General features: G+C 41.8%; 6 protein-coding genes and 1 non-coding gene across 8 annotated transcripts in view; 3 read left to right on the top strand and 4 right to left on the bottom strand.

The window, feature by feature from the left end:
- Window positions 1-50: 50 nt before the first annotated feature.
- LOC6605894 (iron-sulfur cluster co-chaperone protein HscB) lies at window positions 51-1,093 on the bottom strand. Its single transcript, XM_002030671.2, has 3 exons — window positions 804-1,093; window positions 639-751; window positions 51-578 (listed from the first exon to the last, which is right to left on the bottom strand). Exons 1-3 carry the CDS (start codon window positions 1,023-1,025, stop codon window positions 191-193), a joined length of 723 nt encoding a protein of 240 aa, XP_002030707.2. The 5' UTR covers window positions 1,026-1,093; the 3' UTR covers window positions 51-190.
- A 416-nt stretch (window positions 1,094-1,509) lies between these two features.
- On the bottom strand, window positions 1,510-2,155 carry LOC6605893 (mediator of RNA polymerase II transcription subunit 10). The gene is made up of 2 exons (XM_002030670.2): window positions 1,928-2,155; window positions 1,510-1,871 (listed from the first exon to the last, which is right to left on the bottom strand). The coding sequence occupies exons 1-2, from the start codon at window positions 2,047-2,049 to the stop codon at window positions 1,592-1,594; spliced, it is 402 nt and encodes a 133-aa protein (XP_002030706.1). The 5' UTR covers window positions 2,050-2,155; the 3' UTR covers window positions 1,510-1,591.
- A 71-nt stretch (window positions 2,156-2,226) lies between these two features.
- Window positions 2,227-3,180, top strand: LOC6605892 (programmed cell death protein 5). Its single transcript, XM_002030669.2, has 3 exons — window positions 2,227-2,409; window positions 2,670-2,784; window positions 2,842-3,180. Exons 1-3 carry the CDS (start codon window positions 2,347-2,349, stop codon window positions 3,063-3,065), a joined length of 402 nt encoding a protein of 133 aa, XP_002030705.1. The 5' UTR covers window positions 2,227-2,346; the 3' UTR covers window positions 3,066-3,180.
- Window positions 3,118-5,134, bottom strand: LOC6605891 (protein disulfide-isomerase TMX3). Its single transcript, XM_002030668.2, has 4 exons — window positions 4,909-5,134; window positions 4,606-4,844; window positions 3,921-4,544; window positions 3,118-3,865 (listed from the first exon to the last, which is right to left on the bottom strand). Exons 1-4 carry the CDS (start codon window positions 4,946-4,948, stop codon window positions 3,476-3,478), a joined length of 1,293 nt encoding a protein of 430 aa, XP_002030704.1. The 5' UTR covers window positions 4,949-5,134; the 3' UTR covers window positions 3,118-3,475.
- Window positions 5,135-5,548: 414 nt separating this feature from the next.
- Window positions 5,549-8,144, top strand: LOC6605890 (U3 small nucleolar RNA-associated protein 4 homolog). The gene is made up of 3 exons (XM_002030667.2): window positions 5,549-5,777; window positions 5,849-7,679; window positions 7,910-8,144. The coding sequence occupies exons 1-3, from the start codon at window positions 5,641-5,643 to the stop codon at window positions 8,027-8,029; spliced, it is 2,088 nt and encodes a 695-aa protein (XP_002030703.2). The 5' UTR covers window positions 5,549-5,640; the 3' UTR covers window positions 8,030-8,144.
- Window positions 8,145-12,137: 3,993 nt separating this feature from the next.
- Window positions 12,138-12,210, bottom strand: Trnam-cau. The gene has a single exon. It is a non-coding gene; the product is annotated as a tRNA-Met (tRNA).
- A 4,254-nt stretch (window positions 12,211-16,464) lies between these two features.
- Window positions 16,465-26,111, top strand: part of LOC6605882 (protein arginine N-methyltransferase 1) — a 74,142-nt gene continuing 64,495 nt past the window's right edge. Inside the window, exons 1-2 of one of the 2 annotated variants that reach the window (XM_032720105.1) lie at window positions 16,465-16,958; window positions 19,435-20,709. In XM_032720105.1, coding sequence (XP_032575996.1) covers window positions 19,693-20,709 — 1,017 coding nt within the window. In that variant the 5' untranslated portion in view covers window positions 16,465-16,958; window positions 19,435-19,692. Of the gene's footprint in view, window positions 16,959-19,434; window positions 20,710-26,111 lie in introns of those variants that run through there. The other variant, XM_002030660.2, reaches the window with a different exon arrangement.

Raw genomic sequence — 26,111 nt, 5'->3', positions numbered from 1 at the left:
AACCTGTTTTATTCGGGCACAATTGGATAATTAACTAATTGCATCGATCATAACTGTTCAATCGCGATTTTTATTCACATTATAAAACAAACGAAGTCCGTGTTATTGTTTACTTAACAGCTGATAGATAGCAACAGGTGGACGTGTGTGTGTGCGATCAGAACCGATTGCCAAGTCGATTAATGCCAATTCAGCTGCCCAGCAAACTTTGTTGCTTCTGTTTAATGCTGTTCTGAATACTCAGGAGGTACTTCATCTCTACGAGGGTTCCTTTGACTCCCGAAAGATCTTTGCTTTCGAAAAGGACATTTAACCTCCGGGCCATCTCCTCCAGTTCCTTGATGAGTTGAATATTTAAATTCTCCAGCGTTTGGGTGTCTTCTGCATCTTCCACTTCCTCGTTCCGCTCCATCATGGCCATGAGAAACTCTTTGTTTAGGGCGCTATTATCCTGCGGCATCTGTTCGCCCTCCAGTTGAAGAAGGTACTGACCACGTTCTATGGGCGTGGAAAGCGTTTTATATGCCTTGTTGATGAGGGAACTCCAGTCTGCGGAGTTTGTTTGCTCCCGTGAGGTTCTGTAAGCAAGGGGATTTTTTCGTTGCCTTCCGGATTTTATCACTTATGACAATACCCACTTATTACTATATTTATCGGGATGCACAATGGTCTGCAACTGGCGAAAACTTCTTGTCAATTTCTGGGACTCCAAAGAAAATTGAATGGGAAAGCTGAGCAGCTTAAAGTAATTCTACAAAAACTAATGGTTAAATAAAATAAATAAAATGTAGATAAGTACTAACTATTCCTGAGTTAACATCCTGCAAGTGTCCACAGTCCGAACATATCATATTTTGCTTTAAATCCGATTTCTTTTGGCAATTCCAACAAGCCGGCGAATATTCAACTGAAAATTTTCGTATTTCTGGCAACCGAAATTGATTGAATTGTGCTGCATTTCTAGCAAGTGGTGTATAATTTGTTGCTTTTACAGCACTTTTATAGCCATCAATAACTCTCCGCATTTTCTACAATAAATTTAACTAAATGATATACACAATCGAAATCTTTAATTACACAAGCTGACAATAAGAACAGCTGATATAAAACTAAGGTGGCAACGCTACTGCTTTGCGACTATCGAGCTTAAAACTTTTTTAAACTATTTCAGTTAAGTATTAATTAATAACATTTATGAAGTTTTGATACTCATTGGTTTTTTAAAATGCAAGACCTTAATATATAATTGAAATGAAATAATTATATGGTATAACGTATTTATAGAAACAATTAAATTTAAAAAAGTTCAAATATGAAACATACTTGTAAACAAAAAAGAAACGTATGTAAAAATATAAAAATAATGTCTTTAACAAATAATATTTCACGTGACAATACGTAAACACCCTAACGAAATAAGAATATTACGATGAGAGTATATCAGACAAAGAGCAAGAAAGTATACCAACATACCAACATACACAATCTCAATGGCTAGTGAAACACAGATTTTTATGTACAGAAGTATAATTTTATTCCAACATAAGGCTTACAATCTAGAGTTCAGTTGGCATGTCCTTGGAGCACGTCCTTACATGGAGTCCTTGCGATAAGCGCGGTAGTTGTTCATCTCGTTGGGAAAGGTTTTGTACAGCTCCAGCAGCAGATTCGTCTTGAACTTCTTCAGGCCCTCGATCTTGCCCTTGACCTCCTCGTTCTTGGCCAATGCCTTCTCCACGCAATCCTTGGTGTACAGCTGGGGATTCTTGTCCTGGTCGATGTAGTCGAAAAACACTTCAAATGGCACATAGACGTCCTGCACCTGGGAGCGCAGCTTGTCGATCTCTTGTAGGCCGGTCACCAAGCTGTTACTGATGGTGCACATATTTATAGACATTTGATTAAATACATTTTAGCATTTTCTTACATTTTCTGGTTGAGTACGTTCTGACCCTGTGGCTGAAAATCGCTTACGATGATGCGGATCTGACGAACATTCTCGATGAACATCTCTAGCTGGGTCTCAAGGTTCTCCAGCGGTGCAGACATTTTCAACGAATTTAAATGGTTCTTATTTTCTGTATATTCCGGTAATATGTTTGTTTTCCTTCGCAGATATTTTATTTTTCTCCCCAACTCTTCTTCTTCTCGAAAACACCGAATGACCAGGGATACTCAAACGCAATTTTGAGCAGTCAGATTTATAAATAAGCAAGGACTAGCAAGGTCACACTGTTCGGTTGCACACTTTTTTGCCACAAAGAGCGTGATTTATTTTTATAGAAGCAAAAAACGCAATAATTGCTAAATTTACTGCCATAAATATACTGAGAATAAGAACCCAGAATGTCGGATAGTGATTTGGATGCCTTACGCGCCCAGCGCATGTCCCAAATGCAGTCGCACTTCGTAAGTGAAATATTTGAGTGGCTCCAAACCGGCTAGATTCCTCTAGAGAATTCCAAAAATAGCCATAACTTGGAATGTTAGCCAATTAGACGATGTAAAATATAATAAAAATGTTAAGGATATATAGCAATTGTATGCTTTGTTAGTTCTTATAGGCACCTTTCCCTTTAGTTCCTATGCGTCATCCTTTTGGACTGGGACACCTGTTTCTTTACAGCGAAATCCTTCAATGACCCTAACTCCTTTTTCCCCATTTTTAGGGCGGTGGCAATGATGCGGAAAAGAAACAAGCACAGCAGGAGCAGATGCGCGCCCAGGAGGAAATGAAGCATTCGATATTATCCCAAGTTCTGGACCAGCAAGCCAGGGCACGACGTATGTGGATCTAGACCTTGAATACCTCTACATAATAACACATAAAATATCATTTAGTGAACACCCTCAAGGTCAGCAAGCCGGAGAAGGCGCAGATGTTCGAGAGCATGGTCATCCGCATGGCCCAGATGGGTCAGGTGCGTGGAAAACTCGATGACGCCCAGTTTGTCAGCATACTTGAAAGCGTCAATGCCCAGATGCCGCAGAGCAAGTCCTCCGTGAAGTATGATCGGCGTCGGGCGGCCATCGATAGCGACGACGACGAGGATTACGGCTGCTGATTCGGCCGAAATTCCGCCCAACTTCTAATTTAAGTTATGCCCGCTCTTCACATCCGCTAAATCATGTTTATTACTTTTACTAACTTAAAACGAGAAACAAAACTAAATGCACGAATGCGCATGGATTTCTTTGTGTCAGATGGCGAATCTTAAAGCGGATTGGAAGTTCGTGCCCAGATACACTGACATGGACTAGATTTGGCTTACATTTATATGCGGTAGAAAAGTGGTCTAGAGGAGGGGTGGGGCCTTCTACGACTTCCTATAGAGATTTCTCATTTCAAATTCTTCTTCGTTCCTTGCTCTCTATGATCTTTCTCGGAAATGCATTATGAGATCATCTTATTTACTTTCTTTAAGATTCACTCGCAATCAAAAGTTTTCACCAGATTCATTTTTAAGTTATCCTTTTACTCCTTCTTCTCGTGATCTTCATCGGGATCTTCTTCTGTGACCAAACAATCGCCGCAGAATATCGAGTACATGATGAGCGATAAGAATCCCAATGGCAGGCCGAAAATAACAGTGGTCAGCACGGGATTTCCCAGCCACATATCCCTCAGGGCTCTTCGGACTTCGAACAGCGCCCGATTCAAACGTACAAAGTACGTATCTCCTCCATAGGCAATCGCACTTTCGTTGCGGATGGATTCTAGGAAAAGGTGCAATGCCTGTGGAGTCATTTGCATGGGATCATCTTCGGGTATGAAGTGGTGTTGGGTGCTCGAATTAATCGCTATCAAGTGAGGCGTGGGTAGTTGATCCAAGATAATGGAATGTGCTATTGATGGCTCGCCAATCTGAAATGCAAATACTTATCAGCTCCAAATCGATAACTACGATAGAATCACTTACCCATCCAAATTGGAATTTGTCATGATATCGCGCCCTATGCTTTCTTATCACGCCCTCCACCATGTCCCGAAACTCCAGCTCATGCGTGGCTATCTGATTGAGCTTATCCTCCTGTACCACAGCCAATACCAAGTACTTGTTAGTCTTGAGCAGCTGGTGGATGTTGAACCGAGTGACCTTTGGGAAGAGTGTGAACCTCTCCACGTTCACCCACTGGAAAACGGTTTCGTTCACTTCATTGGGGTCCATTTCATGTGCCAAATGCCCGTGCGGATAGAAGTGGTGCTGCTCTTCTTTGTAGACGATCACCGCTGGCAGTTTCTCGAAGTCAAAGTGCTGGGCAGCGATATCCTCGCTGGTGGCATAGAAAAATCCATGCTCTTGGTAACCTTCAGCTGCAGCATAGTATGTATCCCACACCACGCCCTCCTGTTGGCCCACGAAAATGAAAAATATTGTATGGGATCCCTTTAGCATGTCTACACTCTCCGTTCGCGTGACCAGCTGAACTGGAGGCCCAGACATCCTCAAGGCATAGTCGACCAGCTCATCTCGACCGCGGTCTCCGTTGTAGGTGAACTCCATATTGCCCTTAATGAACATGATGGTGGGATACCCACGAACCTGTAAGAAATGGGGGATGTTTATAAGGAACTTTGACCAAATATGGTTCTAATATTCTCACCTTGAACTCCTTTGCTGCCGCCGGATACTTGGTGCAATCCAGGCGACCCACTCGAACGTTGGTGGCATGCAGAGCCTGAGCCACCAGAGCAAAAATGGGCTCCGTTTTCTTGCAGTAGCCGCACCACGGGGCATAGAACATGACCAACCATTGACCCTCGTGTCGCACATCGATGAACCGGTCACTGAGCTCCAAAACCTTTGAGGATAGTCCCGTCGAACCCAGAGTCAGAAGCAGAGCTGTTGGTTTTGTAAATCATTTAGCACCACCTTGGATTTTTTCTATTGCTCCTTATTTATTTACCACTTATGAGGCCGAAGATCCACATAGAATTAGGCGACATCCTTGCAGCTGGTTTATTTAATTTGTACTTCCAAGTGTAATTTACTTGCACCTTATTTGCTATATCATGCTTTCCGTTATTTTAAAAGCTTGTTTAGTTAATTTAATTAGTTGATTGGTTTAATTTTCAGTTGCAATTTATTTTCCTTCGGACCGCACCAACAACAAAAGAAAACATTTGCAAAAACCACCCCCTTTAGACTGACCAGATGTGGAAGATATCTAAAATACGTAGAGAGATACTCTTTAACCCAATGCGTAACTTGCACAAGTTTATTTTTAAATTTTGTAGTTGATTGGATTATGTTTTTAAGAGATTATTGAACTCTAGATTTTCATTCTACGTTAGACTTTAAGCTAAAATGAATTCCAAACACAAACTAATTATATTTTTATATATGAATCTCTTAGATTTCTTCTTATCTAATTCTTCTTATCTACAATAAGCACATAGATAATAATTACATTAATAAAAATATTTTTAGTTTTGAAAATAATTTTTAAGTGGCCTAAGAGCGGTTACTTGATAGAGCGGTTAATTTGGTATATTTTTAGCCAGATGGCTACTCTTCACATTTGTTTACCTGGTGAAATAGACCATCTGGCAACTCTTAGGCACACACGTGCATCTCCAGAGGAATTTTGTTTTTCTTTTCTTTCTTCTTAACGAAATAGGTGTATTAACTAAATAAAATGACGAATATTGCGAAAAAGGAACCCCAGCAAAGGGGCAAGCATCAGTTGCATAATGTGCGCTTCTACACGATAAAGCCGCGTGAAATTGTCAGCTTGGCGTATAGTAAATCGAGCAAGTGCCTCGCTCTGAGTCGGTAAATTATTGAAAATTAAAAAAAACCCTTATATTTACTGTGCCGACCACTAATAAGTACGCTCTTTGCAGTGCAACGCCCGTCATTGAGCTGTGGAACCTGGAGCACACCCCGTATTTGGATCGTGTAATCCACCTGCCACCCTATTCTCATGTAGAATCTATAGCCTGGGCGGGAAACCGCTTATTTTCCGTGGACTTAAGTGGAAATCTGATCGAGTGGGATGTGATTAAGCTGAAACAACGATATGAGCACTCGCCCACTGGCAATGCTCTATGGAGTATCGACGTAAATCCCGCGGAAACGGATATTGCCGTTGGCTCAGAGGAAGGGCACATCAACATCCTGAGTATCGAGAATGACGAAATCACCTATAAAACCTTATTTAACAAGCAAAAAGGTCGCGTTCTCTGCATCAAGTTTGATAAGACAGGAACTAAACTGGTGACCGGCACTGAGGGATTTATTCGCATTTGGAACGTCCTCAAGGGAACCACTCTGCACACGATGACCCTCTCCGAAAAGGACCTAATAGTTTGGTCCCTGCAGGTGCTATCCGATAATACGATTATTGCTGGTGATTCAGCGGGATTTGTGACCGTTTGGAATGCGGAAAACGCGACACAGATAGATTCCGCACAAGTTATGGATAAAAACGTATTTGCCCTGGCTGTGAATAACAAGGAGGATCGATTGGTTTGCAGTGGAATGCAGCCACCGCTCATCCGGATTTTCAGCAAAACCAAGATAAAGCGGGAGGAGTCCACCAGCGAGCGTTGGATTAAATTCTTGCAGCGCGATGCCCACAAACACTATGTGAAATCCCTGTTGGTTATCGACGATCAAATTTATTCGGGAGGCATGGATGGCATATTGACCATTACGTCCAGTGAACGGATGCAGGCACATTTGTCGCAGCATGCTCCCTTTCTGAAAGGTTCCGTAGCTTCCATGGCAATCAGTAAAAAGCTTTTGCTTTTACGATATCCCAACAGCGTGCACCTGTGGCGCTTGGGTTCTGTGGCCCCGCAAGGCGAGGAGAAGCAATCCTGGGCACTGCCCGTAGGTCACACGGAGGAACAACTTCTGGAGCAGACACCCCAGAAACTCCTCCAACTAAATGTCAAAGAAGACCACTTTATAGAGTCTGCTGCCATTTCACCAGATGCAAACTGGATTTGCTACTCTACCTTAAAGGAACTCCGGATCAGTCGTTTGAAAAGTGATCCCCTGCAGGTGGAGCGTCTGGTAGACGATCTTCCCCAGGAACTTCAACCAGCCAGTCATATAATTTTCACAGAGCAGGGAGATCTAGTGCTGCTCAACCCGCAGAACAATCATCTAAGTTGGTTTACTTTAGAGGAAGATCTGGTTACATTCAAATATACCATCGATTTGAGTGAGAATTGTAAGAATACGATTAGCCATTTGGTTATTTCTTCGCATAGCGAATACATTGTGGCTGCGAGCTCAGACCACATAATATCAGTTTGGAAACTACATGGAAAACAATACAAGCACCTGCTGAACCTACCAAGACACCGAGCCGGTACCACCGCCCTATCCATGCACGAGGATTACCCACGTGTGGTGGTCGCCTACGCCAATGGCCAGCTGGTGGAGTACGATTTGGTCAATCGGATATTCACCTGTGAAACTAATGAGTACCTGATACCGGAGACCAGGCGCCATTGCATCAGTGGAATCAGCCTGGATCCACAAAATCGTAATATATTTATTGTTCACACCGAGGTCAATTTGTATGTGTTGGAGAGGGATCAGCATCTTGATCCCAAGGAGCTTGTGAGCACCAGCAAGTCTAAAAAGTTATCAAACGGAAACCGCTCTTCAGTTGCCGGCGGCTCAAAAGGCCTGAGCCTCAAGACGTCGCTGTCACGACAGGTAAGATTGGTAGATCTGTTTACGCAAAATACTTTCATTTTGTGACACTTTGGTTTACAAGATAATCTTAATTCATCTACGAAATAAGAATGAGCGGACTAAAATCTTTTATTAGGCTTACCTACTACCAACTTTTACGTTTTCTGTCCTTTCTATAGCTGCAGCAAATCCCAAACCCCCCTCCCTTATTACTTGCAAACACTTTCACACCTCAATTCTTCTCCTTGCAGCACCTGGTGCACGTGTCTCGCCTGAGCCCTAACGAACTTGTCAACGTCAGCATTTCGACAAACAATCTGTTGGCTCCGCTGCCGCCGCCGTACCGGCGGAAGAAGTTCGGTGCCTCGTAAATGGAGCGCCGCCGGATGAAGTTGAAGTGGAGTGGAGTGGCGGAGCTCCAGCTTCACTTTGGCTTACCCAGTAGTTTCCACTTAGTTACCAAATAAAATCAAAAGTATAAAACAATGGTGGAGTGGATTTTTCGCAGGCTTGTGCGGCTCGCACTCAGCATTCGCACGGAAATTTGTCAAATGTATTGCCAAAAATTTGTCTCCGGCCGTCTCGTCGACGACTACAATGACTCTCGTTCCCATTCCCATTCCTGTGATTTCTTGCAGGCGCTTCTACGTGGATTGTGCAACATTTCGCTTCGTTTTGTGTCGCCGGCATTTACTGTAATTGTTGTTGCTGTTATTTTTTGGTTTTACACTGTCTAGCCAATGTCTAGACAAGTGCATACCACACAGACAGTCGAAAACACACGCACACAGAGGCGACGAGCGGCGGGCGAGGGGTCTTTTGGGCGAGTCCTGGGGGGACGTCGATGCACAATTCAACTTTTAGCTCAAAAACTCATTGGCCGGCTGGGTCTGCTCCGCTGCCGCCGCTCCACCATTGAGGCTAAATGGTTTGGGTGGGCGTTCTGTTTCTGATTCTCGGCAAAAAAGTCCCAGTATCCCGCAGCCATATTCGAATGCCAGGAGAGGCCTGCACTTGGGCTGGGTCATGACCACTTTGGGATCAGAAAGGTGATTAAAACTTTACAATCGCAGCTCGGGCTGTTGATTCGCATCTGACGGATTGCTGCATCGCCGGAATTATAATGGATGGAAAGTATTAAACAAAACTAATTTAGAAATCGCATCGCTTATGAACTAACTTTATAAGACAAGGCTGCAGGACTTTTCGCCAAATGCACGTATTTTGCACATAATGGAAGGGATATAAACATTTATATATTATAAGTAAATAAGTTCTTCAAATATGATTTGAAAGTATTCAAAATTCGGTTTGGCCCTGTCACTCGTTTTCCATCTTGTTATGTGCATTGCAATGTGCAATTTTTGGCCATTATTTTTTCCTTTTTGCATACAATTTTTCGACCAGAATGGAAACCCCTTTCCGACTTCCCCTTGATTCCGTAACTTTTTCCGGATCTGACCATAACCGATGGACGGACGGACGGGCTGGCTGGCTGGCTGCGGTTGTGGGGGCGTTGTATTTTCGTGGGGCGACAGTTTTCGCATAGCAAACCAAGTGGCGAACAGACATGAATAATGAGTGAATCGAGTGAAGTATTCAAACTAAGCATACAAACTATAAATGCACACATAACGCATACGCAACGTATGCCAATTTGGCTGGCAACCCCAACCACAGTGCTCCGCCCTCGGGCGCTTTTGTCGGCATTAAAACTCACTTAGCCGTTGAAAGGCGCTGGGCGAAATGGAGTTTGGAGTTTGGGTGAAAAGTTATGCAAACTACGCAATGCAAACTACGGGGAAAAGTCGGACTGCAGTCGAAGGAAGAAGTCGTGAGAGTCTGCCAAAGAAGTCTAGACAGGCAATGGGCGAAACTTTGGCGGTGGCGAAAAAAACTTTTTCCACATGGGGCAAAGGACATGGAAGGTAAGGTGTGTGTGCAAGGGGAAAGGGAGGACAAGGAACAATGCCTCAAATTGACATTTAATTGGTTTGCAAATTAGCCAAGGAACGCAGCCACAAAGCAGCAATCTTCCCATGGGAATTTGCACCTCAACTGCACTTCGCAACCACCGCATATTCAGGGATGCAAAGTGGTTGTGTATTGCAAGCCGAAATTAAGGATATTAAATTTCGAAAAAAAGCGCTCTAAAAAGAAATTAAACTGACGTTTGTATGAGATAGTTAGTTAAATTTAACGATTCATTTTCGAAAACCTTTCTTTTAAAAGCGCTTATTTTTAAAATCATATAAGCTAAAATCAATAAGCCAAAACGACACTTAAGCGGTCACTTTAAAATGATCAAACATGCTATATCCGATTGTAACCCTGCTAAGTCCGTGTGAATCCCCCGCGTATTCGAGGTGCTAATAAACAAGGACTCTTGCGGGCTAAATTACAGCCGCTAATGAATGAAATGGGATAAAGCTTAATTTGCATTTAATAAAATTAACGCGTGGAAAGTGCAGGGGGTGCTAATTGGGGCTGGGATGAGCTGGATGGCCTGGATGGGGGGTAAATGCTCGCATCAGCATAAATCGCATGCGGTTGTCATGGCAGTGGTTTGGGGGCAACCAACTCAAGTCTAGACAGGGATCCATGGGATGCAACAGCAACCGACCGACCAGAGGACAATGTAAGGACAAACGTGTCCTGTCTGTCTGCCACTCGGAGGGAGGGCGGCGCTGGGTGGTGATGGGTGCTCAATGGGTAACTGCGCTCTCGTCTGAGGCATCGTAACTTTTGGCTCAACACAAAACTTGATTGAATTTTATGCTCGCCAACAACAATGAGGCAAAAGCAATGGAGGAAAGCCAGCACTTAATTGGTCTGAAAGAAAACTCTTTGGGAAGCCGCAACAAAAACACAATATTAATGAAAGTGCAGCTGTGCAGGTGATGACCACCGCTGAAAGGTCAGCTGGGACCTCTGGCGAACTCAAGTGGCGGCGGGTTCATAAAAATCCTTTTTATGACCGAATTGTGGGTATCAAGCGATTTTATTTCATTCCTCCCGTCTATTTTTGGTCATGATTTTCATTCATTGGCACTCAAAATAAAAATTTATTAAAATCGAAATAACTAATAAATTTTAAGTGTCATGGGAATTCAATGATGAAACTTGTGATCTATTAGATATTTCTGTAAAGTAACTAATTTTAGATAATTTATGGAAATGTTTAATATTTGAATTATATATGTACATATATTCATTTATTAATACAAACGGATATGCATTTCGTATAAATTTAATTTAGTACAAGATGAAACTATTCGATTTCTTCAAATGCCGGAAGTATATTCTTGTAGTGCATCAGCGAAGACAGGAAAACGTTCATTGAATTTTGTCCTTCGCTGCGCTGCCAAAGGACAAATGCACAATAAAGGAAGATACATTGAACGGGGAGTTCGCAAGGAGCAAATAAGGAGCAAACAAGGAGTAGTGTGGAGCTTAGTTGGGGCTCCGTTCGCCCGCACAAACACCAACAATTTGATATGCCTGACGCTTCCTGGCTCGCCTGGAGTAAGTTTTCCAGTTTCATTGCACTCGTCGCAGAGTCGAGTTGAGTCGAGTGCAATGTCATCCTGGCACATCCTCGCACATCCTCGCACATCCTCGCACATCCTGGCGACCATCCACCACCCACCGACCATCGCCCAGCTGGCGGCGCCACTCCTCCTGGAGAATCCAGCCAGGAGTCAACTTGTCAGCCAACTACAATTTACGAGCATTTCACTTCGTTTGCTTCGATTTTCATTGCATACTTTTTGGGGCGGCAAATGAAGAGAGAGAGACGCGTTGAGCTTTCCTCGACTTTCCTTCGTGTCTGAGAGTCCTTGGAAATTGCATTTCATTTCCCGCTGGATTTGGCTTAAGTCTTAAAGTGTTCCCCCATGAATTTCAGTTAACTTCCCTGCTAAATCGAGTGACTCCAACCTTTCTCTGCGGTCTTCAACACTGTTATTTTTGCTAGTTAACTTAATTGCAGTTACTGTCCTGGTTGTTGTTGTTGGCGTCGTGTTGTTGTTGTTGTTGTTGGTTTTGTTTTCAGATTTATGCATAATGTGACTAACGTCATAATCTTCATAATGATGTTAGCCAAGTTTTTGCCCGTTGCCCTCATTGCGGTTTTTATAAATGTGGTATTTCTGCGGTTTGCAGATTTAATGAGGGGAAAACATAATAGTTGTGGAAGTAAGCAGGCCCCGTGCTGAACTTTAAAATAATAATGAGAATGACTTTTCAGGTGAATACTAAAATAAAAGAATTATATTTCATATAAAAATATCCTCGTTTTGACAAAAAACAATTCCCCGCTGTTTGCACATTAAATCTTAAAGTCATCTAAAAGTTTCATTTGAAGATTTAATAACAAGCGAACTTCGGATGACGCGTACTTAATATAAATTAAAATCCGGTCAATTATATACATATGTATTTTTTTCTAAGACAGGTAAAAACAATAAAAAATGTACATGCCCCGGGTGAGGCTCGAACTCACGACCTTAAGATTATGAGACTTACGCGCTGCCAACTGCGCCACCGAGGCAATTGATGATCGCAGTTTCTAAGTATGCAATATAAGGTACCTGGATCTTCGAATGAGGATCTTGTTTTGAGAGTTAAGTAAAGTACCCTGCATTTGCGCTGCAGATCGCGTATCGATTGTAGATTAAGCACAGGGTGTTTTATGCAAAACAGCTGCCTGTTGCAAACGAACCACAGCCACCGCAGCTAGAACAACAATTGCAATCATAAAGTGGCAGGCGCCCAGTTGTCGTTGTTGCTGCTGTTGTTGTTGTTGAGTGTAATTTTTGTGTACGCGCTCCGCTTCGCAAGTTGCAACCACAATTTAATTAAGCCAACAGCAACCGCCCAGGAAGGCGGTGGGGAGAGGTGCGGAGGGGGGCGTGCCTGATGGACGCCGGCCTGGTAGATTGGACAACATTAGCATTGGAAACATTGTTGTTGATGTCAGGGCAATGTGTTTACTTTCTAGCACAGTGCACTTAAAAAAATTTTTACCAACAATCGCGACTTTATTCAGTTTCAAATAGACGTTTCTAAAAATTTCCGACAAAATCTATGCAGTTTTGAAATATAGAAAAACTGTAAAACTGTTCATTAAATAATAAATATTTATAATTGTTAGTATATTTTATACCATTTTCTTTGGATCTATTACAGCCTGCCTTTAAGCTCTTTTGTCACGAGACAGGGCATCGCTGTAATTTTTCCAAGTGTATGCCTTGTCCAGAAGTGACCAACTCCAGACCAGGCTATCACTTTAATAGACACGTTCTCATGTGGCCACCACTTCCTCCTGTTACCACCCCTGCCCACCACTGGCTTCACCCCTTTTATGGAAAGCCACTCGGCGGCGCCTCCTCGAGTGACCGCAAACGGAAAATGTGGAAAATGACTTGTCGTTGCCTTTCTTTCGTTGTTGCTGCGGCTTGTTCTGGCTGCCAGCGGTTTCCCCCCCTTTCCTAACTATTATTTACCCATTACCATCTCTTTTTTCTGTGGCTTTCCAGCTGGTTGTTGTAATAATTTGATTAAATTGTACGCTTTAAGTGATTTGCATTTTAAATTTCAATCAATATGACGTGACTTCCAGTCGTGGCTGCAACAGCGGGACAGGATGCAACTATCGTCAGAGCGAGACAACAAGTGGGAGACGGGGTGAGAAACAGAGACGAAGACAGAGGGGCAGAAAGAGAGAGCGCTAAGAAGAGGCAGAGGAAGTCTCAGTCTGGTCAACTGGCGCCAGGATAGCGCTCTAATGATGTACAACCATCAGCGGATTCTGTTTTTCCCAGGTTCGTGAATCTCTTCTTCGGTATTTTGCTTTCTACCTCTTCCTACGGTTTTTTCTATGGAAAACCACCAACTATTTGGAAAAAAGTTTAGGAAAAGTTGCGACCAAAGTCAGGGTCAGTTTAAAAAAGTTAAAACTACATAACTGAAAACACTGTTAAGCTGGAAGTCACTGCTGAAAATAAATAAAATTAATATATAATATAAAATACAGGCAAGAAAATACGCTGAAATGTCTACTAATCTATGAGTACTTATCTTGAAGATAAAACTTAGAAAAAAATGAAATTAAATATTAATTTAAAACAAACTTTCATCACTCAGACATCATACCCTAATATTCACTCCCTGAAAGTTAAAATCAGTAGCCTCCTTATCAAGTTTTCAATGAAAGAAATCACAATGCATTATAATAGCTGCAAATAAACTTCACATTTGTTTTCCCCTCCCACACATGCATTACGTATACGCACCGTTGTGCATCTGAAAAAAGAAATCACTTTTCTTTAAGCACTTATCGAGCAATAATAATTGCCAGACAAGTGCAATGAATGCCACCAACTCCTTCGCCAAAATATCGCCGGGCTGAACAATAACAATACCATCAAATTACTGGCAATGCAACCAGAGATCCTTGGCAGTCGAGATATTCTGCTCCTTTAGTTTTAGTTTCGCTGATTGCGTTTTCCACGTCAACGTGGATGTGGATATTGTTGGTGCGCTGCGCTGTTGCATAAAGTGCAGTTCTTTATTGTAATTATGTATTATTGTTGTTAGGAGGCTGGATGTACATAGTTGGTTCTGCCGATGCACTAGAAAAAATATTTTAAATCTTTAATAAGAGATTATATATCTAAGAAGATGAGCGCAGACTAACATTTTCCAAGGATATCATAATGTTTCGTTAATAATTTCGTTTAGCCTTTAGTTTTAACAATTTATTTCAGTATTCGTCACTTTTTTCGTAGCTATATAACTATTTTTTTCCAGTGTTCTTCCGTTGGCATCAGAAAGTTTGCTTAGTTTTCGCTCTTGGTTTACTTTTTTGTGTGGCCCTGCATTGTTCTTAGCCAGCCAACGTCGCCGTCTGGATGTTTCCTGCGCTGCATCTTGCAGTGGCAACTTCCTGATTTTCCCCGACCACGCCCCCTTTGCCAGCACCGCCCGCTGTGCATTATATTTGCCGAAATGCAAAGTCTAAGGACTTTCGTCTGAGTGGATTTTTTTGCCTGGCAGCTCCTTCCACGATTCCATCATCATCATCATCATCACAAGCAGAAGCAGCAGTAGCAGCAGGAATGGCAGTTTCCTCTTCCCCTTATTATTTTTTTTTTTTGTTTTCTAATTCATGCAATTTTCACATTGCACAATTTCTTTTTTTGGGCCAGGCGTTACTTTTGTGCGGTTGTGCAAGTGGAAGATTTTCAGCGGTTGCTGCTGGCTCATTGTTCTTTTCGTGGGGAGCTCGGCATAGACAGCCAGGGGGAGGGCGAGAGGATCGGCTGGGGCTGGGGGCGAATGAGTCAGATGGGTCTGAAAATAGCCCAAGAATCCCCACACATGGACTCCCATTCGGCGACCCTATCCGCGAGAACAGAGAATTATGCTTCACTCCACTCCCTTCGCATCTTTTGTGGTATTTATGTTGCCGGCTTTTGTTTTTCTCGAAAATAGTGCAGGTTATAGTAGGGATTCGAATCAATTAATTATATATATACTATACCAATACAAAAAATCCAATCTGGTCTTTTTTGTAATTAAAAGTTGCTACTAAACTATATCTTAAACAAGAACTTCGAGGCCATAAACGAAATATGGAAGTCCTGCTGTCAAAAAAAGAACTGATTTATAGTGTCATAATAAAAATATGAAAGGGCTTTACAGAATGATTTTTAACTAAAATTCGTTTAAAACACGTAAAAAATGTGTATACAATAAATTAGGCAAAAAGGTTTCGGTAAATGTGGTAATTGACATCAATAACAATAGTTATTATCTAATATTTTATATACTTGACTTGCATAGAGAGCATTTAAAATTCGGTTTTATGTCATTAAGTGAGCTGTTTTGGTTGTCGCCCTGTTGGCCACCTCTGCTCCCCAGCCTCCTCCACTTATTTGTGCAACAATTCTGCAACATTCTTATTCTCTACTTGAATAAAAATGATGTTGCTTGTGTCTGCGCCGTTCATGCCACTCTGCCCCACCGTTAGAGGGTATTTTTGGACCAGGTTGTTGTTCTTGTCGCCGATTCGCGTCTCTCCCGATGATAGCGAAATAATGAGCAGGGCCAGACATTTGGACAGACGGGCAGACAGACGGAGACGGCGGCAGGGAGACAGTTGCCGATCCTCGGAGAGGAAAACATTGCAATGCACTACGCCAATAAATGTGTCAATCAAAAATTGTAATATTTTTAAATAAAAAAACATGAAAGAAAACATCTAGTTTAATGACCTTTAATTAGAAAATGGTAAGTATAAAAGCTTTGCAAAACTATTTTAGCTCTTCTTCGCTAATATGTAGTATTTTAACAGCTTTTTTTTCAAGTGCAGCCCTTCAGAGTTTGTAGATTGTAGAGTGGAGACTTAAGAGTGGAGAGGAAAACCGTGGGGAGCAGTGGCAGCACTTTTCACGCTTGATTTTCCTGCGCCCGTTGTTGCAAAAACAGATGAAGAAAATGCTTTTCAATTTATTTTTAAGTACAAAAATAATTTTGCTACTTTCTAGTTTTTTGTTTTCCATTCGGCTTTTCGAGCAACAACAACGTGAGCGGTATAAATAAAAGGCACGCCTGTCGCCGCGTCGGAGTCCCAGCCCGACCAGCCCAACCCCCTTCTATATTCCCGGCCGATGCAGGGACATATATCGTCTATATAGACGCCGTGGCCCGAGTGTGCGAAATGTGTGAAATATTGGAGACAAACGGGCAGTTTTTATGTTAGCTGCGAAAAAAATCGCATTTAGTTCAGTGCGGCGCAGGTTGGCGGCTAGATCGGATCGGTGAAAGCTATATGGCCATATGGTATCGGGAATAACGGGCATATAAGTGTGCTATCTCAACAATATCATTATCGAAACTCACAAGCAAGTGATTTCAATTTTTTTCTCTTTTTTTGCAACATTCAAGTACGAAAAAGCGACAAATCCATACAAATTTATCATCAATAATTGTTGAAATCGAGAGAAAGAGATGCGAGAGTGCGAGAGAGGCAGAGAAAGTGCAGTGTGAAAGGGAGGGAGCAATCGCAAATTCTTGGTTGTCATGTGCGAAATTCCTCGATTAGCGTGCTCGATATTTGCGGCGTGACACGGGTTCGAAAGTCGTGCGTGATTAAAGAAAAAAAAATACTCGTGTCGTGATCGGGAGATTTCAAGGGGCGTTTCCTTCTCCTCGGCGCTGGGAAAAAACTTTTCCTGGGCCGGAATTCTTCGAATTTACGTTTGCTCAATGTCAAATCGAGCGTTCGACCTTCTGGTATGTACGAGTGCGAAACTACTCGCTTATCTGGCAAATGCCAATGCATGCTTTTTGCTCGTTTTGTTTTTTATATCGATAACAGCCGGCTTTTCTCGATTACTCGCGAATTCTTGGGCTTTCCCCCAAAACCCCCCCCTAGTTCCGAAATGTTCGATTTGTTGCAAATTGAAAATAAAAGCCTTCGATTTTGTTTTTGCCGGCACCGAAATAAACTTAAGAATGTGGCGTTTTGTTTAAAAATAAACTGGAATGTGTTTGAATTAGATAAAAATGCTTATGCTCTGGGGATTTTTCTTTTTGTTGTTTCGGCTTATTGATATGGTTATTTATGTATATTGTTTTTGTCGTTTAATAGTGATTTGCATGGTAGTTTTTTTTTAATGTAGTTTATTCACAGCATTGGAAATCACATGCTTAATTTCTGTGAAGACATTTTGAAGGTCACAGTATTGAAATCTTACATTTAATCGCAAAGCTTAGTAACTTAAATAGTTATATAGTAGCATATAGTAGCACAAAAACTATGAAGAGTACTTGATTAATGCGATTTTTTGAATCCTTCTCATTTAATTTATTGCTTTGCGAAGCCCAAAAGAAAAGATTTATTTTCACGATGGAGACACTTTATTTTTACTGCCACATTCCAGCGACTGCGTTTACTTTGTATGGTAATTTCTTTTCATAAAGTTCCGCACTCATACCTTTCATTCCCATCGCATTCAGTGCAGCTGGTGCCACAAAAAAAGAAGGTCCAAATAAACCCGGTCTCAAAATGATCTTGACTCACGCGAGACTTTTGTTTGGGATCTGCATTTGGATGGCAGAAAGCACTTGTCAGCACTTTATGGCCACATTTCTCGGCCCGTTTTTGTTTTGCATTCTGCATTTCGGATTTGGTCCTCTTTATTTTGCTGTTTTTTATTAATTATGACTCCGAGCCGGAGCGGAGATCGTGTTTTTATGGCAAACATAAATTTCGACTTAAGGTCCGATGCCAAGCGAAGTGAGGGGCGCAAAATGAAGAGGCAATCAAATAAATTGCTGCGGCTCAAGAGGGCTCCAAAAAGGGGGAAACAGTAGCGATCCCCCACCCCAACGTCCCTGTCCGTCTGCCTGTCCCCCCTCTACCCCCTATCCATCCTGTCTGGGGGCAACAAAATAAGATCAAACACAAACACTACAGCAAAGGTTGTTTGGTTGTTAATGATTATGGTCGTGGTCATGATCATGAGGAGGATATAGCAGGATGATGACGATCGCCTCCGACACTTGAAAGGAATTTCAATAAAGCGAATAAAAATAAGCGAACAACGGACGAACAACAGAATCAGACGCACATCGTCATGTGGATGAGGCTGATGCTGAAGTTGTTGATGTTGATGAGGATGATTCGTCTCCACAATGCGATCCATCTTAATGCCTTCGTTGTTTTGTGGCATCAATTTGTCTGTGACGCACTGGGGTGCAACATTGTTGCACTATCAAAAGCATACAAAGGGGTATTATTAACGTTAAGGTTTCGTGGCTGATGGGTCAATAAAATCTTTTTTTTGTGAACATGCAACCAAGTCATTGGATTAGCTTCTTTTGTTAACTATACAAATTAAATTAATGGCTAAAAAAATTAATGTTTTTAAAGTTTTTTTTTAATTTATTCTATTTACTTTGCATTTCTGGCCCAATTTAAAGCAAAAATTGGGCCAGAAATGGAAAGTAAATAAGTAAATAAGTTGAGGAAAACGATAAGGATTTCCACACTCCCATTATTTGTGTTCCTGTTGATCTGCTTTAAATATAGAAGTCGACGACGACGATGATGATGATGATGATAATAAAAACGAAGTCGCAAAGAAGTGCAACATAAATTTCTGCAAAATATTACGCATACGCAACGTGCAACAACAACAATGCCGCAGCATCTGAACATACATATATTATTGTTGTTCGTGTTGCAGTTCTTGGGGTTATTTATGCCCACAGGGCGATGCTCAGACACTGTCCCCTCTTCTTTTCGCCCCCCTTTTACCGATTCGCCCCGCCCATGAGTCACTATGTATTTTCGTCGGGGGTTCGGGGGGAGTCATTGTGGGACGGTGGATACTTTGCAACAGACTCTGGGACAGACTGGCACAAAACAAAAGCAAATGCAGCTAGTAAACGCGACAACAGGGAAAGAAAATAAGAAAACACAAGAGCCAAGTGGGCGACCACACAGCATAAGTACACTGCAAGAAAATCGATGCACTTTCAGGCACTAAAACAACGAAATAAGATTAAATTAATGCTTTATAAGAGGCTAATATTCATAGTTGAGTAAATTCAGTAAATACAATAGAACGAAATAAATGTATTATAGGCGTTCATGATTACATTACTCCTTTATACGCTGTCTTAAATGTCTACTATATTTTATATATCGACCTTTCATACTTATGTTCTTTTTAAAATTAATTATTTTCTCTTTCACTTGCAGTTATAATCACGGCACATTGATCGGCTATTTGCACCGCAATTGACCATGCGATTTGGGGCATTTCCGGAGGAAAGCACGGCGTAAACAATCCGATCGCCGGCGGCGGACGACGCTGTGGCCCCCACGCATGCAGCCAGTGGCGCCGCGGGGGCCCGCTGCACATTGTGGTGGTGGTGGTGCACAGTGGTTCTGGTTGCGATCAGCCTGACGACGCTCCTCCGGCCGGGCTCAGTTTCAGCCTCAGCCCTCGCGGTGCCAATGCCAATGCCGGGATCGGGGATTCCCCGTTCCAGACAGGCCCTGCAGCAGGATCACCAGGTATCCCCCACGCCGACGTGGTGGTCGCTCATCGAGAAACTTAGTCGAACTGAGCGCGCTGAGCGGCCAAGTAGAAGCGTTGGCGGCAAGTGTTTGAAATGCCAGAGCGGCGATTCGATCAGCAGTTCAATATCGAATGCAACTGGAAGCGGCGGCGAAAGTGTGAGTTCGAGTTCTCTGCCAAGTGCGCCGGCGCAGAGTGCTGTATATAGTGGTAGTGCAATTTTGTGCAGTGTAAATAGTGCAAATAATACGCGTAAGTTAAATTTAATTCTGAGCAAGTCGCAGCAAAAGCGAGGGGAGCGCTTCGCTGTTGGCACAAATTTGCAAAATAAATTACCAGCATCGAGTGCGGATTGCCACTTAAGTCCAAGTGCCGAGACAAATATTCGTCCGCCGTGTTCATATAGCCATCTCCATCATCGTCACTGGCATCGGCATCGCCATCGCCATCGTCCTCGTCATAGCCAGCACCATCAACGTCATTATCGTCATCGTGGTTGTCGTTGTCGTTGTCGCGACGCGTCGCACTCTGCATCCGCATCGCCCGCGTCTATGCTCTTGCCATATCAAATTAATCAACGTGCTACATTGTTGCAGCAATCTGCAACAGCAGCAACAACATCAACTACATGGCCACATGTGCCCGGGGCAGCAGCAGCAAGAGCAGCAACAACAGCAAACGTATCTCTGCGTGCCGTGCCTCGTATTTTTAAACGCAAACGTGATACGGTCCAAACAGCGACCACTGCATCACCTTTGACCCCGCAGCAACATCCAACAGTCGCAGCAGCAACATCAGCCACATCCACAACAACCACGCGCAGATCGCGACTCGAATTCATACTGTACACGGAAGTCTACCAAGTCGACGAGGATTCGGTTTCCACCAGCGATTTCCATCCGAAGTCGAACGTGGGCAGCGACGAACCCTTCTGGCAGAATTACGGTAAGTGATTAATAAACTATATAAGCATTATTAACTCTTACATAAAATTGGTTAATCCGATACAATTTCGAAAGATATTTGGCTTTGGGAATACTTTTAATATGCTGAAATATACTTCACGTACCTATTGAAGTTTTACATGGGTAAAGGGATATCTTAAGATGGTTTTGAAAACTTAATAAATATAACGATGTTTTGTTATGTCCTATATGTTATATAAACATGTATATTATCTTTTTTTTTGCCATTACATTTAATAAGAAAGCTTTTTATAAAAGCATATTTACATAAACATACTTACCTCATTCAATGACATTAAATATAACTCCGTAGTTCGTTTACCTGTCAAAAACAACATCCGAATGCGACAAATGTTCAAAAATAAACGAAGCATAGCAATGCCAAAAAAACATACAAAAAAACTTGCATGTCACATTTGTTAAAACAAAAAAAAAGTGGGGAAAAAATAAACAAAAGGAACGGGAAGAAGCAACAAATCGCAGCAACAATTGCCCTGAAATGTTCCAGTACCAAACATCGTATCTGAACAATTTTATGCCTTATGCGATATGGCATTTGTCGTCAGAAAATAAAAATTTGGGTGGAGAATGGGGGGATTTGAGTTGGAGGGATGGGGATATATGGATATGATGTGGGATTTTTAACACAGCTGGCTGATTAACATAATTTTCGTGGGCATCTCTCTTTTTTTGTTGTTGTTCTTGTTTTGCAATTCAAGGGAATATAAAGCGAAAAACGACGGTGAAAACAACAGACAGGCAGAGGGAGTGGGACGGGGAGTGAGCGAAAGAGACAGTTGGAGATTATGGAGAAGAAGAAATGAGAATGCAGCTGTCGAGGGATATTTGCTGTCTAGTAATTATGATAATAATATCATTGACTAATTTCTAATGAAAATATATAAGGCAATATACATAACTAATAATACGTACAATTTTAAAAAAATTTAAAAATCGATAAAAAAAAATGAATTCAAGTCTGTTATAGGTATAAATTTATTAATTATCCTAGAGCGTTATAAAATATTTTAAAATACAAACTTCCTATTTTAATATAGCTTTTTTTATCTTTTCAAAATAGGCACTTATTCAAGAATTGAGATTTCCATTTTCAAAGTGTAGGCATTCTAAAAATGGCATACGGTTTTATAATATTTAATTACCCATATACCCCTTGATTTTATTCGATCCACTCATAAAAAAAAACAAAAAGTGGGCAAAAAAAAGGAAGGCGACAGAAATCAACTTTTTCCAACGAATAAATTACGAGTTTTCGATAGTCTCGGTCTGCCACAGACCGTGGTCGTGCTCTCCGTCGACGTTGTTGTTATTGTTGTCGTTGTACTCGTCCAGACGGCAAGATCTGGCCACCGGGGGGCGGTAAGGAGGCGTGGCAGGCGGGAGGAGCGGCGGCTGGTCGTTACCGAGGGAACTGGGGCCATTCGTGGGCTCCAACAGCGTCAGACTGTCTGGTATGCCACTTTGCCAGTGCAGCCAGCTCTCTCTCTCTCTCTCTCTCTGTCTCTCCCCATCTCACTCGTTCCCATACTGCCCGTCTCACTCTGCGGACGTCGCGCCGTCTCTGTCTGTTTTGCGGTTGCTGCCTTTGCCACATGTGGCGTTGTCGAAAGATAGTTGTAGTTATGTGTACACTTAAAAAAATCTTATTTATTTCTTATTATTTATATGAGACAAGCTGTTCTATTCTAGCAAAGTGCACTCATTGTCGTATTATTATTATAAAATTTGCTGAAAAAGGGTTAAAATTGCATATTTTTTGGGGCAGTAAAAACATTGCCATTTTTGTAAAAACAGAATGACCAACTGAAATAAAACCAACTAAAGAGTCCTATTTCGTTAACATCTCAAACCTTTTAGTCTTTCTTAAGATCGAATAAATATAATTTAAATATTTACAATCAGTAAACTTTCAACTATCTGAGGATTTGCCATATAACCAAACTATTACAACATATTATTATCATAATTTCAATGAAATATTTTGCTGCAATGTTTTTCGCTCCGTGTAGCCAATAGTTTTGGTGTCAGCTGTCTGCCGTCTACCTCTTGCGCCTCTGTGTAGGCGTCATCATCATGATCATCATCATCATTGGTCGTAATGACCATCGGTTTCATCATGGCGCTTGGTTTGGCCAATGCATAAAATTATACAGAGAAATGACATGGTTTTGAATAATTAAACACAACGACGACATCGACATCAAGTCGGACTAAATGGCTGCCAGTCCGAAAACCAGATGAAGGGGGAAAGCCCCCAGACAGACAGGAATGCAATGTCCTCGACTAACTGCCAAATCACTGGCCGGGAATCTTACCATTTCCATTTCCACTGCCATTTCCACGCTCCAGTCTCCAGTCTTCTCGACTCGAGTTAAACTAATTAAGCTGGTTAATTCACTAAAGCGAATTACAGTTGCCAGTGTGCAAAGTAGGTTGTCACAAAAGTAAGAAAATGTCTTGCTTGCTGCAAGTAGGGGATTTCCATGAGAAAATTATGGAAATGTATGTCATAAATTGATTAGTATAAGTATTGATTTTCGAAGGACAGCTTGAAGGGTTTCTGAGCTAAAAGCTAGGCTTATAGCTTATTATATTATTATTATGACTTCAATAACTTCCTCCCCCATTAATCTTACTTTTCAAAAATTTAAAAAAAAATATGCTTGATTATTCAAATCGGAATCAAATCTCGGTGACCAGTTGGCACATTTTTTAAAGCAAGCTTAAACTCAGCAACAATCCAAAACTAATCTCAGCTGCAGACATGTGGCATATTTTAGAAACCCAAGAAAATGACTTAAGAACAAAGCTGACAAGAAACAAAAGGCCAGCATAAAGAATGGAAAGATGGCTCAAACGACAACGTTGACAATATTGACAGCCGAGAATGGTTCGCGCAGTTTGGCAATGTTTGCCCAATATCTCGGATGTGGACGTAGACATGGTTGTGGATGTGGATGTGGCGACCCATTGTTGCTGCTGCCGCTGCTGTTGCACTGTTGCAACTGTGCAATTGAGGTTGCCAGTTGCTGCTGGCTGGTTGCAAGTCGGCTCGTTTCAGTTGTTTGAGCTGTCAAAGAGGTCTGCCCGTCTGTTGTCTGCCGGCGTTTCCTGTTGTTTCCTTTTTGCCGTCTGCAGTCAGCAGTCAGCAGTCTAGACACAAGTCAAAGTCGAACTCAGCTGAAGACCCAAACGAAATACAAAAAAAAAAAAAATGAAAACACGAAAAAAAAGGCGGCACAAAACAAGGCGAACCCCAAAGCTCAGGTGCATTCCCACAGAAAGGCATCGGGCATCAGCGACCTGGAAAGCCTCCGCGTGTGAGAAACCCAGACGGAACGAGCTTGGCAACCAGAACCAGAACAGGAACCCGGCACCACCGACCAAGTCCAAGTCGATGCTACGGCCAGGTCTGTGGCCATGTACCCATATAGCTATAGGTAAGAGCGGACCCAGACTCAGACATCGCAATCGACATTCACATCAACGACAACGGCGATGTTGTCTGTTTGTCGTCTGGGACAAAGTTGTCGCTGTCACTGGCTGTTGCCATGCTCTGCCGAAGGGTATATTCACTACAAGGTAAAGGTGGTATCCATTAAAATCCAAAGAATTTTTGCTTATAATAGGGAGCTGATAAGGAATTGTCAGCTTACTCTTTAAATCAATCCATGTTTCGATATCTGTTTGATATATATTTTTTTAATTTTTTAAGTAAGCTTTAAGTAATAGTTACAGAAGAAGCTTAAATAGGATTCTTTCTGTAAAGCTAATAAGCTCAAATTCTTAGCTTGGGCTGCTACGATGATAATCCAATATAACAATAGATCTTTTAGGGTATCTGTTAAGTCGAGCATTGTCGAGCTTAATCTTAGTTACTTGGACTGTTCTTGGTCGCTATCTGTCGCTCAGTCGCGCTGTCTGCTGACTCGCCGCGCTGACAGCCTTAGTTCAGAGTGCAGTTGATTTATGGCGGCGTTGAGTGGCTTTATGCTCACCTCAAATATGACACAAGGTGGACATAAGACAAAAAAGAACTCCTGCATGTGTGCATATGTGTGAGGAGGGTATGTCCGCGTGTCCGGCCAACGGAAGTTGTCCTTTTTGCACCCTTCCAACGGCGAAAGAAGCCTTTCCCCTTTGTAATCGCCGGCACTTTTCCGTCTGTCCATTCACGCAACAAGCAAATTGTGGCAATTATCGTGCAGATTCACTGAGCAAAATATTGGGTAGTTATTGAAGAACATTTTTATTAGGTATATGATGTCAGATATAAACGGATTGAAATGTTGAATGCACCTATTTGATATTTCGAGGTTAAATTATATTATTTTCTATTTCATCTACAGACATCTTAATCTTATTGTTTAATAAATATATATTTTATATATATATATAATATGTTTAAAAATATATATAAATATTCTATTTTTCTAATTTACAAACATAAAATTTATTTTTCAAAAATGATTTTGTTGTTAGGTACGCTATCTGCAAAATTAATTTATGTCACAAAGTTCACGACTTTTTAAGACACTTCAAATTTTGTTTTCTTATATTTTTATTAAACTTGGTATGTTTTTTTTTCGAAGTGTATCCTGCATGGGTTATGGTTCCCCTGCATTGCCCTGCTCCATATCCATGGAATAGAGACCGATGTCCACTGCATGTCTGCCCAACGAAGCGTGACGACATGTCGCCTCAACCCTGCACCTTCTCGCCCGCCTGCCCCGCCTGCCCCGCCCACAACCCTTTCACTCCCACTCCCTTTTGTCCATCTGTCAATGCATGTTCATGTCCCACCTCCACCCACTGAAAATACCCCTTCCCAGTGCGCTTTTGTATTGCAATAAATGTAATTATGGTCTCGAATTGTATTCAAAAATACCCACTCTGCACTCGTCGAATCCGTCTGGCAGATCGTCCAAATGGCTGGGGTTCCTATAAGGTGGTGCCTTGTGGCTTGACCACCTGCAATTTGTGTTCGGCTCTCGGGCATTGGCATTGATTTTGCCGGCAATCAGGGAAATAAATTGGTTATCAAAGTGAGGCGACCATAAGTGGATGGTGTGTGAACTAAGCAGTTAGAGGGTTTAATTTTTTGGGGGAGTTGGGGCTGCACAGAATGGTCCATAATTGCGGGTGGAAAAGCAAAATATGATTTCGAACAACTGATATGGAAAGTAAATTCATTTAAGTGGAGGTGAATGGAACACTCCGAACTTAAATTAAACACAAGCGATTTAATGGTAGCAACAATTATATGAATTAAAGGTACTTAACATAAAGGGGTTGAAAGATTATAAGATACTTTTTACCATAATCACAGGTAATTATTATAGTTTATGCTAATTATTGATTGTAAACTA

This window comes from Drosophila sechellia, chromosome 3L (genome assembly GCF_004382195.2).
Source record: "Drosophila sechellia strain sech25 chromosome 3L, ASM438219v1, whole genome shotgun sequence".
Lineage (NCBI taxonomy): Eukaryota > Metazoa > Arthropoda > Insecta > Diptera > Drosophilidae > Drosophila > Drosophila sechellia.
Note: the sequence above shows the minus strand (reverse complement) of the source record. Positions and strands in the feature narration are given on the sequence as shown.